Source organism: Lycorma delicatula, chromosome 3, assembly GCF_047948215.1.
Source record: "Lycorma delicatula isolate Av1 chromosome 3, ASM4794821v1, whole genome shotgun sequence".
Classification (NCBI taxonomy): domain Eukaryota; kingdom Metazoa; phylum Arthropoda; class Insecta; order Hemiptera; family Fulgoridae; genus Lycorma; species Lycorma delicatula.
The window spans coordinates 126,297,673-126,311,024 of record NC_134457.1 but is presented as its reverse complement, the minus strand read 5'-3'; the positions used below and the strand labels follow the sequence as shown (position 1 = coordinate 126,311,024).

Genomic DNA, 13,352 nt, shown 5'->3' with positions numbered 1-13,352 from the left:
TCAGAAAAAAAAATGGGTTAAATTGCCCAGAAAAAAATATTTCCAAGTGAAAGCTTCGATAAATCACATACTTGTCTGAGAACATGACGTTCTTCTTATCATTTGCTCTTGGGAAACATTCAATTAATAATTGACATGCATAAACATTTTGATCACTGTTATTGTCACTCAACTCATTAACTGTGGCTGGACGGAAACATTTAACTTAAGTCCTTCCATACATGGTGTTGCATTGTCAATCTTGGAATGGCTAACTTTGCAGAGCATTTGTGCATTGATGCCTCCACAGTAGGACACATCAGCTCGAGTGCTTGGCCTCCCACTGGGTGATGCATCAAGAACAATTCCTGTAGCAAAAGCCTTCTTCTCCAATGGCAGTAACATTTGCCATGATGGTGACAATTTCTCAAATGACACAAAAAAGAAGTCATTCATACTGTTCTCCAATATTTTACAGTATGAGAACATTGGTGTACATTCATGGACCCTCAAACAAGCTAACAAACACTCTTTGATAGTGAATGCACTCATATCCATCATTGTCCCACACTGACTACAACTAAGGTCATCCCAACCCAAATTAACACACCAGATGATCCCCACCACAGCTTATTCTCTCCACCTTTTCCAACAGCAGTGAGCAATAACAGTGGTGAGAATTGGCAGCAGTAGTGATTAAGCTGAATTTATTGCACTGTAAAGGGACTTACCCATCCCATATAATCAAATGAATTTTTGTGTGTAATATAAACAGCAATATAAAAAATAAATAATAAAATCTGTCTGATAAAATCAACAGAAAGATCAGGATGATATTCAACAAGCATACTTTCACTTCGTGCAAATGAAAAATATAAATCATCTGTAACAAAGCAAATTGCAAGATGCTGATCCAACACTGCACTGTGAGGTTCTCTCTCACCCCCCCCCCCCAAAACACAGCAAGACTGCTTTCATGTTAAATGAGTTTCAGCTTGATTAGCAGCTCTCTTTTACCTCAGACAGCACATAGTTTGACTGGTATTGTTGATCATGTCATTACCAAAATAAAAAAATAAAAAACAATACAGCTCAACAATTACATTAGACACCACTTTAACTGATAAGAATTTGTAAAAGAATATACTAATTTGTGATAAACCTGCAATTACATATACATTTAGCACAATCGTATTTTGATTAAAATGAGAATAATCTGATATAAATAAAACTAATCTACAATTATACAGGTTAAGTACTTAGTAGCACCAAGTACTGAATTTTATAAATATCACTAGCTGACATGATAACATTAAAATTTGTGGTGCTCCTATACATACAGAAACACTGCCTTACCTGATGTGCATGTTTGCATTCATTGGATTTAAATTTCTGTTACGAATGATAAGAGTTCAACATGCACAACAGCTCAGCACAACATTGGACCTAAAAAGGAGTAAACCACTCTCATACCAGCACCCTAATTATTTACAGTCCCATGTATTATCCAGTATTCAATTCTTGTACACAAAAAATTTTAAAATGTGTTTAATAAAAACATATACTAGGGTATATATTTATCCATGCACATACTGTATAATTTGTTATATATGCTATTATTTGAAGGCCATACAATGGAACAAGTTTTATGAAAAGCCCATCTTCTTATGGCTATATACATTAACAAAAAAAAACCTTTTGAACAAATTTCTACCTAAGTCTCAATAGCTTAATTTTTCAAATTATTTTCAATTGTAAAATAATTTTTCATTTAAATTAGCAGAGATTTCCAGTTACCTGATTCATAGTCAGACTTTGGAAGCTCTTACAACAGTTCTACTTGAAAATTCAAAATAATCTTTTACTTATGAGCAAAATGCATGCTTACTCAACACATAGCACATCTTAGTGAGATAAATCTTGACTTACATGCTGGTAGTTTAAGAATAAAAATCTACACTATATATGGTTAATATTTAATTCGTATAAAATGTTCAGACTATAGAAATGTATTTTACAAACATTTAAAAAAAAAAATTATACACATAAATCAGTATATACACATCTGAAAGTAAAAATGTTTCAAAATACTACTTTCATTGAAAAAGAGCGCGTGCTCTCACACACACACACACACCAATATCTATAATATCTTCAATTTTTTTTTTGAAAAATAGTAGGTAAACACAATCACATCCTCATCACAATGAACTAAATTAAAAAAAAAATGTATATATATATTGCATTACAAGTTTTCACACAAAAGTTAAAATTGAATAAAGTTAGACTTTTCTATCTTACAATAAGTTTTATATAACTATTTTTCCCCAGATAAATAAAATAAACTGCTCCTGTTAATAAGAAAATTTCAGAACAAAAATGTTCAATCTTTTGATATTCAAGAAGCTGGCCATGTGCAGTCAGTACATATATGAAGCGCATTGATAAGCCTGATTTATTCATTTAGACAGCTTGGTTACTTCACATCCAGTTTAATGTTTGCTCCCAAGATGATTCTATGATCTGCTAATTAACACTAATAACAAACATCATGCCAACTCTTAATACTATATACATTAAAAATATCAGGGACTACAAAAAAAATTGCACATCTGGTTTAAATTAACAGTAACTCATTTATCATATCAACAAAGGATCAATTAATTTTAGCTGATAAAATTTATGTAACTGCAAGCACTTCTGGTACTTCTTAAAAAATTTGCTGGAGATAAAATTTCATTTCTGCAACCCACTGACAGATTACTGGAAAGAATTGCTTTCAATGAAGTGCAAAAGCTGCAGAACCACATTCAAAGCAGAAAAGAATATTTTTTTAAGATTGCTTGTGACCCAGCATAGATCAATCACATGCGTTCAGTTAATGACATCCTTTAGGATCACTGCCTCAATTCGAAGTATAACAAAATGTCTTATTATGACTAGCCTATTAACATTAACATAACTTACTGCAATGCAATATAAAAGTCATTAAATTTTCAATATAAATATTTATGTTCAACCTTTTTTTTTTGATTAACCTCTGGGACCACTGTCAGGTACTGACAGTTGATATGTAAAATAATTTTACATATTCTTCTTACAGTGTACGTGCACACTAAGAATTGTAGATAAAAAGAGACTAAGAACTGTAAATTACCTTATGGAGATGAAAGAACACATTAATATTCAAGTGTAGATAATTTTACTTCATGTTATTTTGAACAGTTTTCCAGTATTAATTCGCATTAAATCTTATATCATTTAATTGATGGATGGATTTACAAATTAAATTTTTGTCAAGATTAATAAGACAAATAAAATTAGTTTTTATTGTATTTTACGGATTAAGTACTTATAAAATTGTTGTTTCCATTATGTTAGTTGCTTTATATATTACATAATGCAACATAGTTCAAAGGTTATAATATTATCATAACCTTTTCTTTCATCAAAATTGTACTCCCATTTTTGCTTGTGTATTTATATATAAATATATTAGATTATCATTAATAAAATTTTTTTAAAAATAAAAACAATTTAGTAATGGATGAAAATAAAGCATTTATAATAAAAAAGTAAATAAATGTTTTTTTCTATTCACAAAAAAAAAATTAAAAAATTATGACTTCTAGATACAACAGGTATGCTGTAAACAGTTTTCTCAGATTAACATAAAGTGAATATTTTTAATTTTATAAAGCAAAGAATTTCAATCATAAATCATGTCATATAAGTTTATCGATGTTTATGTGATGTTTATCGAGGCAGCAAGATTATCCTTCTTTAATTCAGGTCTAATAAATTTACACTATTTAAGTTTTCTTACATTATAATACAATAAAATCTTTTTTTTTCATTTCACCTATCTGTTGGGTAAGATCCCTTCATAAATACTTCACTTGCTTTTCTAATTTTCTGTAACTCTGTGAAATACTCCTGAGACACTCTCTTCCTAATATGTCCTCTTTTATTTTATTCTATGTTTCATCTCTTCTATGTTTTTTCCAACTGGATTTTATTCTAGCCCATTTCAAATAACACTCTCAGCTATTTTTCAATTCTCTGTTGTCATTACATATCTAAAGCAATCTTATTCAATTTTTTTCATTTAGATTTCCCATTCCTTTGATTAGTCACACTCTCTTTCTGATTCTATTTTTCTTTTCTCTTATAAATCATACTAGTTAATTTCATTTCTGCAGTCTGGATTTATCCTTCTATAATTACACAGTGATACATAGATTTTCTCCTAAAACTAAGATGAGAACGGTTGAATAGAGTAAATCGCGAAGAGAAAAACCCTGTTTGAAAAAAGATTTTATCGGATCGCGTTAATTAGTTAAACGATTAAAGTTAAAAATTTTTTGACTGTCAACCATGATTTTTTTATAAGTGTGTATTGGAAATTTTATACAGAATATGAAATTCTGAAAATTATATAAAAAAAAAGAAGAAAACAAGAAGAATATTGATGTCTGAAAAATAAATAAATAAATCGAGAAAAGGGGAAATCAGGAAATACCTTCAAACAAGTGTTAACGATAAGCTATAAGGGTAATAAACAGCGGTTTGCCGTAGCATTGTCGGGCCGCCATAATCCCTGCAATAAAAGGTAACAACAATGCTACGGCAACCCGCTGTTTATTACCCTTATAGCTTATCGTTAGCACTTGTTTGAAGATATTTCCCGATTTCACCTTTTCTCGATTTATTTATTTATTTTTCAGACATCAATATTCTTCTTGTTTTCTTTTTTTTATATAATTTTCAGAAATTCATATTCTGTATAAAATTTCCAATACACACATCAAAAAATCATATGGTTGAGTCAAAAAATGTTTAACTTTAATCATTAATAACTAATTAACACGATCCGATAAAATCTTTTTTCAAGCAGGGTTTTCTCTTCGCGATTTACTCTGTACAACCAACCGTTTTCTTCTCATTCTTAGGAGAAATTTTTTTTTTGTTCTATTGTGTTATGGTTGCCCATGTATATGCAGTCAAAATCAGCATGTTACATGCAGTACCTCTTTATACTTCTCTGGCACATCAATAATAACTGACTCTATAATAACAAATTAAAAGTTTTAACAATGACAAATCTTGTAAATCTTTTCACAATTGATCTAGATGAAAGAAAAGTTTTCAGGCACAAACTCATCATAATTTAATGAATATTTAAGATGCAAACACATTGCAGGTAAATGTAAATGCAATATGTTAAGATGTTAGAAAAGAATTGTACTTATTTTCAATAAGCATGAAAAATTTAGTCACCCAAACTTAAGGTTACTTTCATTTGCTCATCTATAATACTTAACTATAGAATGTACATCTAAACAAATTAATTTAATTTCTTTTTCAGTTAAAATAGAATTCATTACATTATAATAATTTTTAATCATAATTATGGTGAGTACATCAACTCTGTTATTCAAAACCTGCTGAATCAGTGTGCTTCCAATATTCTTGTGCGATCAGGGATTTCTTGGGTAATATTATAAAAAAAAATCATAAAATGTATTTTTGTATCTGTCTTCATTAGCATTATTTGACACTAATTCATTTATTCGTTTCTTTTGTGATATTAAATTATACTGTGCAGTTGCAGTTTGTCATGATGCTACTTCACAAAAATGCTGACACATTGAACCATGGTTGAATATACACATAACAATTAATACACCTAAATCTTTGATAAGTAGTCTTACGCTAACATGTTCACGAAAAATATATGTTTTTAATTCATTAATGGCTTTAGCCATCCACCAAGCCTTATGTAAAGCTCCAGACATGCAAAATTAATTCCCTAGGATGAACTCTCACCTAGAGAAACATTCTCCAAGTTAGAAAGATGACAATTGATTCTAGAAATTCTTTATAATCATCTTTTGGATGTTCTTTTCTACATTTTTCAGACACAAATTTAATATTAATTCTACAACCTGCAGTTTTTTCATAAACACAATGGTTGTTAATACTTAATTGAAAATTTATTTAATCTATGTTAGGCTATGCATTTTGAAAATCTTTGAAAATGATAATTTCTGGACTTGAAAATTATCCTTTTTTTCAAAAACAGATTTCAAATCCATCTCATACATATAATGACAAGGAAAATATTGTAGATCCTGCTCAATCATCTGTTCTGTTATGTTACAAGCTCCATGGAATCATCCCAAATTATTTGTTATTGTATCGCAATAGAGTTTGCCACCTTTGTGGATAATCCCATTATTTCAGCAAGTTAAATACAGTTGACACTTGTTCTCTTCCATTACTTGATAATTTACTAACTCCTAAACGTTTTTCACTTTGGTCACACTTAATTACAACAGGTAGCCTTTCTAGCAAGTCCTTTCCCATTAAGGTTAGTAATATTTTTACTTCCAAATGAATTGTTATGAACTTAGGTAAGTTTTGTTGGAAAGCTTCTCATAATTTCATAGCTCTCTCAGCTTGCAAACAAAGGCAACTACACATAATTGATGAATGATTAATCACTAAATATGAATGTCATGTCCTAATGATAAAGCAACAGCAATAATAATATTTCCAGTATCACGTTCAGTAACTTTACATGTGTCCAAAGTTGACAGTCAAAATGATAATCTGTTTTACTCCCCTCATCTGCTTTGGATCACTTGGATCTGGATCTTCATTATGGACATCAAATCACCTATCGTAGAACCTTCAAATGCAATTTAATTTTACCAAATCACTTTCTCTTTAATCATTTGATGATGCTGACTGAAGTTGCATTTTTCGTACAATATAAAAGAAAAGCTATATATCATTTCTACAAAAAAATTAACAGGAAAATGGATTTATTAACTTTTTTCCTTTGATTTCTTTATCTTCCATTTTCACAGACTTTAATGCACCCTTGACACTGATATCAAAAAGAACATTTAGCAATTCCACAAAATATATTTTGCTCTGCCTCTGCAGCTCACTTATGCAATTTTGGAGATTTTTACAGCATTCACTAATGTTGGTAAAATGAATAATTATTCAATACTACCATGTGTATCTTTTTTTGAAGTGCATGCATTTTCCCAAAACATTTCAACTTCTTTTATGAAGATTACAGCAATTACTCAAAACTAAAGTTTAATTTTATGTAAATTATACAATAAAACACATAAAACTTACCAGTTATGGAAAGTTTCATGCCAATGATTTGACTTTTGTCATAGTCCACAAGAAAAATTTTATCACTTCTATGCTCCATTTTTTCAAAATTGTTTATTACCTCGAAACACTTTTACAATACAAAAACAGAAATACCATCACTACTGTGCCAGATGCTTATTTCTTATACAGAGGCTAAACGAATTCTTTGTGATTTTTAAAGGAAACTGTCTCCATACGTAAGAAACGTAAAGGCTTGCAGAAAAGATAACTACTTTTTATAGCCCCTTTGCTGCAACCCTAATTATAACTCAGGCCCTACGTTGTACACAAGATTTTATCATTACTAAATTTGTTTCTGATATAATATTGAAATACATACATATGAAATCAATATTGTCAGACGTTATAGCATCGTAAAATATTCACTAATATTTATGCAGGAAGTGTATATATATCTATGAGGAGATAATGCGTTATCATTGAAATCTCTGAAGTTCAACTCAAATGCAGCATGTTCTCTTGGTCCAATCATCCTGAAGTTTTGCACAAATTATTTTTTCACACAATGTTATAATTTACACAGGTGTGACCAATAAAAATTAAAATCAAAAAATAAGGGCCACCCTAGTGACCATGAAAAAACTTAATTTATTTTTTTAATCTTGTCATTTGACTCTTCTGATGCTTTTTCCATTCTTCTCTGTTTTATGCTGATATTTTAACTTAAAACATAATTACTCTATCAGATATTCTCAAGTTAAAGATATTCTCATTTCATTTGTGTTTTCCTCAACAATTTTGCCAACTAAGCACTTTTCTATGAACTAATTCACTATTCACGAATATCTTATGTATGTCTTACTAACAATATCATAAGTATATTAAAAAATTTATATAAATCTGTTTATTAAAAATGTTAAATCCAATAACTTTAGAGTTTATTTTTATTTCTAGAATTATATTCAAAAAGATATTACTCAAATAAATGAAAGTATTTTTGTTTTTATATGGTGCTTTTAACTTCAATTTACATAATTATATTTCTCTTATAAATAGTAGGTATCTCACAGGAAATCAAAATAATTTCGGAATGTACTACTGCTGAAAATAAACAAAAAATTCATACACATTTTTTTCTATAAGCATTCTCATCACATTTAAAAAAACAATTTCCTGATCTCTGCTTCAACAAATAAAACAAGGCTATACTAAAATCCTTGAGACAAAAGTTATAGAATAAAAAACTGATTTATTTTTGACTGGAAAAATATGCAGTTCCCCTACTATATATACCAGCTTTTGAGGAAATGAACAAAAAAATAAAAAATCAGACAATTTTTCTAGGTTATCAAATAAATGAATAAAGAAGACATAGTAAATATAACTTTTAAAGAATTTAATTTAGCAAAAATTCATGTAATTTTCAGATCGCCAATGCTTTCAGTTTACTTTGTCAATCAAAAATGTTAAACCAAAACCAAGTAAGATGTTAACAAAATCAAATAAAAATTTTACGACAATTTACTTGAAAATATGAGAAAATGCTATTTCTTTAAACCAAACTAAAATTGTATTGATATTTCAAAAAAACTGTAATAAAGTTAACTAACTCAAAATAAATTAAAAAATAATGAAAAATCAAATAAAGATTAATTTAATAGAAACTTCTAAGTTAATTAACTTACAATTAAAAACAAAACTGTTAAGATGTCACTTAAAGAGTTGAATATCCCACCCTACACATCATTGGCATGCTCTAACAACACCTTTTGGCTCAATGAAGAAGGTAATAAGAAACCACTCCACTACTTATCTTATTAAGCTTAGCATAAACATTATTTTACAGTATGACTAACCAGTTATTCAATAATTTGTCGGATCACTTACAGAGTTACAATAACTGACAAGTTTTATGAACTGAACTTGAAAAATTTTGTAACCTTATACAAATGAATGGAAATATTCTATTTTTCTGATCGAGAATACAAAAGAAACACAAACATAATTTGCTTGTGTTTTTTTGTAATTAATTTGCTCATATATTATCAAAAAAATGTCAAAAAATAATTATCAAAAATCACACATATACCTTTGCTTCAATATTTTAGTATTACATACGACTGATTCATATTCATATTGTGTGTGATTCATCTTCATATTCAATTGTGTCAGGAACAAATCATCAATGAAAAAACTAATATGACTCGACAAATTCAACATAACTACTATTCAAATCTGCCACAATAACAGTGTTACAAAGTAAAGTATGGTGAATTCTTTGTATAATTTTTCCCTTTCAATTTGCAGAGGATTTAAAACTGGCTACCTAGAGCTCTTGAATTGCGATCATTGGCTTCCAGACAAGTCATAACATAAGTTCATTTTATTTACTGAGGTAATTTTTGTTCAAGAAATGAAACATGAAATAATCAATCAATGGAGTTCAGGTAGCATGGGCAAGCAAAAAACTTCTTTCTTGTTTTAAAATAATACAGAACAAGGCATGCAATTAGATTTTCACAAGATTTATTTAAAAAATCACAACAGCTGTTTTGGTATACAGTACCTTGCTCAGAAGTAAACAGATAATGGATAATAGTCCTCCTGACGAAGGTACTATGTACTGAAATCTGTTATTTTTTAAATAAATTTGTGAAAATCTAATAACATATTTTGTTTATTTTTTTTTTTGTTATAATGAATTTTCGTCAAATAACATCTACATCCAGCACTTAATTAAAATAATAAAATATATTTCCTGTTACATTTTGATACATTTGGCTTAATATATTTTTTTTTCTTTCCTTTTTTTTTAATGTTTGTTTTTGATATGTTTGGCTTAATATAATTTCTTTTCCTTTTTTTAATGTTTGTTTACAGATAACATTATTTACACCAATTTTCTCAGAATTAAATTCTCTGCAAATTATGTTAAGTATTATTTTTTATCAGTTAAACAAAGTAAATTTATGTAAAACACAAAAACATACATTTCTCTTCTGCAATTTTTAAAGTCTTTGATGATTCCATAGAAAATTTCTAGGACCCATTATTATTTTTAATTTTTAGGTCAAAAACATAAAATCAATTGTAGTTTAATCTGAATTTTAAGAATTTCAGTATAAACTCTTTCAACTTGAACAAAGATCAGGAAAGAATTTTTAACTAGCAATTTCAAAACAAAACATTTTCATATCAATCTATACATAGAGGTTTTTTCTTTAATTTCACAAAAGCATATCCTAAAATTACTTTCCATTTCTTGACGCACTTTATATGAATTTTATACATACACAAGTTTTCTTTCTCATGCCTTAGATAACTGTCAGTAGTAATCTATAGAATGTATAACAATGTAATCTATAGCAATGAAAAAAATACATTGATCAGAAACATCACAAAATACAGTCACAAATAAAAAACATTAGTAGTATCCAAAATGCATAAGATTAAAAAAAAAGAGTTTAACAAAAAATAAATAATTAATATAACACTTAATAAAAAAGAAATTAAATGTGAAATGTGCCTATTAATGTACAAAAATAACTCTGAATTATTATTAATTAATTCTTATTAAAAAAATTTAATTTTACTCACAAATGAAAAATTACACCACACTGGGTATAAAAATTTTTACATACCACAAATTATAATTTTGAAATTGGAGTATTGAGATATTTCCAACACATGGATTATTCATATTTTCTATGCCAGTTTATTTCCACAATGCTATGTGCAATTGTTAAGGGTTACCAATATAAGTAAAAACAAACTTCTCCAATGAAAAATCCAAAATCTTTTACATTTGCATAAAATAGAATGCACAAGAAGTATGATGAAAGTAGATACACCAATCCAATTCCCACAATAATGGTAAATCAATTTGTAAGAATAATTAAATTTAAATCAAATTTTAGAAATATCACTTAGTAAAACATAGTTCCCAGATTTGACATCCCTGTTAACTTTTTCATCACATAAACTAACTGAATACTTCATTAGTTTTAATTACAACAAAAAAGTTATTTACAATTTTAAGGATTAACTACCCTAAATAAATAAATTGCTGACACTAATTTACAAATTAATTTACGTGTACGGCGATATCCTTACAAAGGTTTCTGTTAAAAATTTAGTTCATTTTAATAAATATTAAATTGATCGAAATCTTCAGCATGACCAAATAAAATTAAATAATAAAAAAAGAGCACTATATTTTAAAACGGGTCTTGGTTCACTCAAGAAAACGTCACTAGAAAATTTATAGAAACAAAGCATTTTTCTTGCAAAACACAAATACGAAATTTAAAAAACGTACTTCACTACATAATCAAATTCTAAGATTTTACACTTCATTTAAATAATTGATACATTGGCAAGATTCATTAACTATATCCTTTTAAATAATAAACTAAAATGCCAGCTAATAATTCCGTAAAAATTTAACCGCTCGAGATATCAAATCTTATTTTAACGTATCTATTATAACGTTTCGTAGTTAAATTATGAAACTGAGCAAATTTAGGTTATGTACAACCTCATTATAACAATAGGAAAAAGAACCCAAAATTCGAAATAGTAGAAGTATAGAAAAATTGAGGTAAGGCTTAATTAACAATACAATTACAACAAACTTGCTATCAATCATGGATGAAAACAAAAAACCGCTTTGTAATCCCTCCACGTGCCTAACCGTCAAAACACTAAGAAACAATCTTGGATAACACAAGAAGTAATGCATAAAATAATAACTAATGACCAATTACACAATTAACTTTACTTACAATTCTTATTTTTATACATGACGACCGAATTTCATACTCATCAGACTTTCAAAACAAGACAGCTCTTCGGCGTGTCAATGTGACACATGAACTTGAACAACCTTAAAGACACTGGTAACTTTTAACTGTCAACTGTAAGTACTGTCTCTGAAATGAAAACTACTAAGTTAAAAAAGTTAGGCCAAAATTCACAATTTAATGTTACAATTAATGATTATTACACAAAAAATGTCTCTGTTAATGATACCCAACGCACATGTTCCTAGTCAAGGATTTTCAGACCTCGTTGAACTCAAGAAAGAGACGAGCGGGCACGAGACGTCACTGCCAAACGGATTGCATTGCTTCTGACATTTTGCCGCGAAACTAAGGTTTTCATGATATCTAATTGTGTGTCAGGTTTGCCTAGGTCTATACAAACGTAAAAAATTAATGCTTCCAGGAATTTTAAATCATTCCTTTAAATGAGACGCAATTCATAATTTTTTAAAATTGTACTATCTTAAAATTATTATAAGAGAAAAATGATTTTAGCGTCTTCTCGAATATCATTTTACAGAAATTTCCACTATCAAGAGCAAGCTTGCAGCCAACGATGGGACGATCATTTCCCAAATTGTTTATCCTTAATTATATACACTTATATTCTTAAATTTAGTTAGTACCAAATTGTAACTAAATTTAATTGCTTTTTTTAAGTTTTATGTCCCATGAAGCATCATAAAAAACCATTTCCCTATATTATTTTATGAACTACTTTCCATGGATCTAAATTAATCGAATGCGTAGTGTTTTTTTTAACTAATCTGTCTTTTTGTCTTACCTAATTCTTTTTTCTTTTGTCTTTATTTTGTACTGATAAATCACGAAAAAGTTTATTATAAAATAAAGCTGTTTTTATTATTAAAATCTGAATACAATTTTTTAAATGGTTCTTCATTTAATATGATTGCAATTTTAATACAAATTTTTCAATTGAATGGGGTGTTTTACAATAATGACTTAAAATTTCATAAAAATTCCTTTTTATTTTGCACTATGATCTTGTATATTATTATAACTGTCCTGAATTTTATTTCATGTGCATTTATCATAAGGGAAAAAACAGTGTTAAACTAAAGATTCAATTACATTTTATCTGAACATATAAGGGCAGGATGCATGATATACTCATAGCATACAACTACAGAAAGTTTTGTCTATGTAACTACCCCATATCACAAAAAATATTCAAGACTATTTTAATAGAGAATATATTCAGGTATAAATAAAAATATAATTGCACAGGATTAGGATTGTGTGGGGAAAAATGATTGCAGTGGAGTATAGTATTATGTTTCTAAATGAACTAACCTGACTGTTAATGCATAAATATAAATCTGAAAATATATGAAGAACCCAAGTTATTAACATTTTAAAGAACTAGATAAATTTATAACAAAGCTTATC

At 28.1% G+C, this 13,352-nt stretch overlaps 1 protein-coding gene across 2 annotated transcripts in view; it reads right to left on the bottom strand.

Moving 5' to 3' along the window:
• Positions 1-12,225, bottom strand: part of LOC142321965 (uncharacterized) — a 34,833-nt gene extending 22,608 nt beyond the window's left edge. Inside the window, exon 1 of one of the 2 annotated variants that reach the window (XM_075360525.1) lies at positions 11,904-12,225. In XM_075360525.1, the coding sequence (XP_075216640.1) occupies positions 11,904-11,922 (19 nt within the window). In that variant the 5' untranslated portion in view covers positions 11,923-12,225. Of the gene's footprint in view, positions 1-3,136; positions 3,293-11,903 lie in introns of those variants that run through there. The other variant, XM_075360526.1, reaches the window with a different exon arrangement.
• Between the last annotated feature and the right edge of the window lie 1,127 nt (positions 12,226-13,352).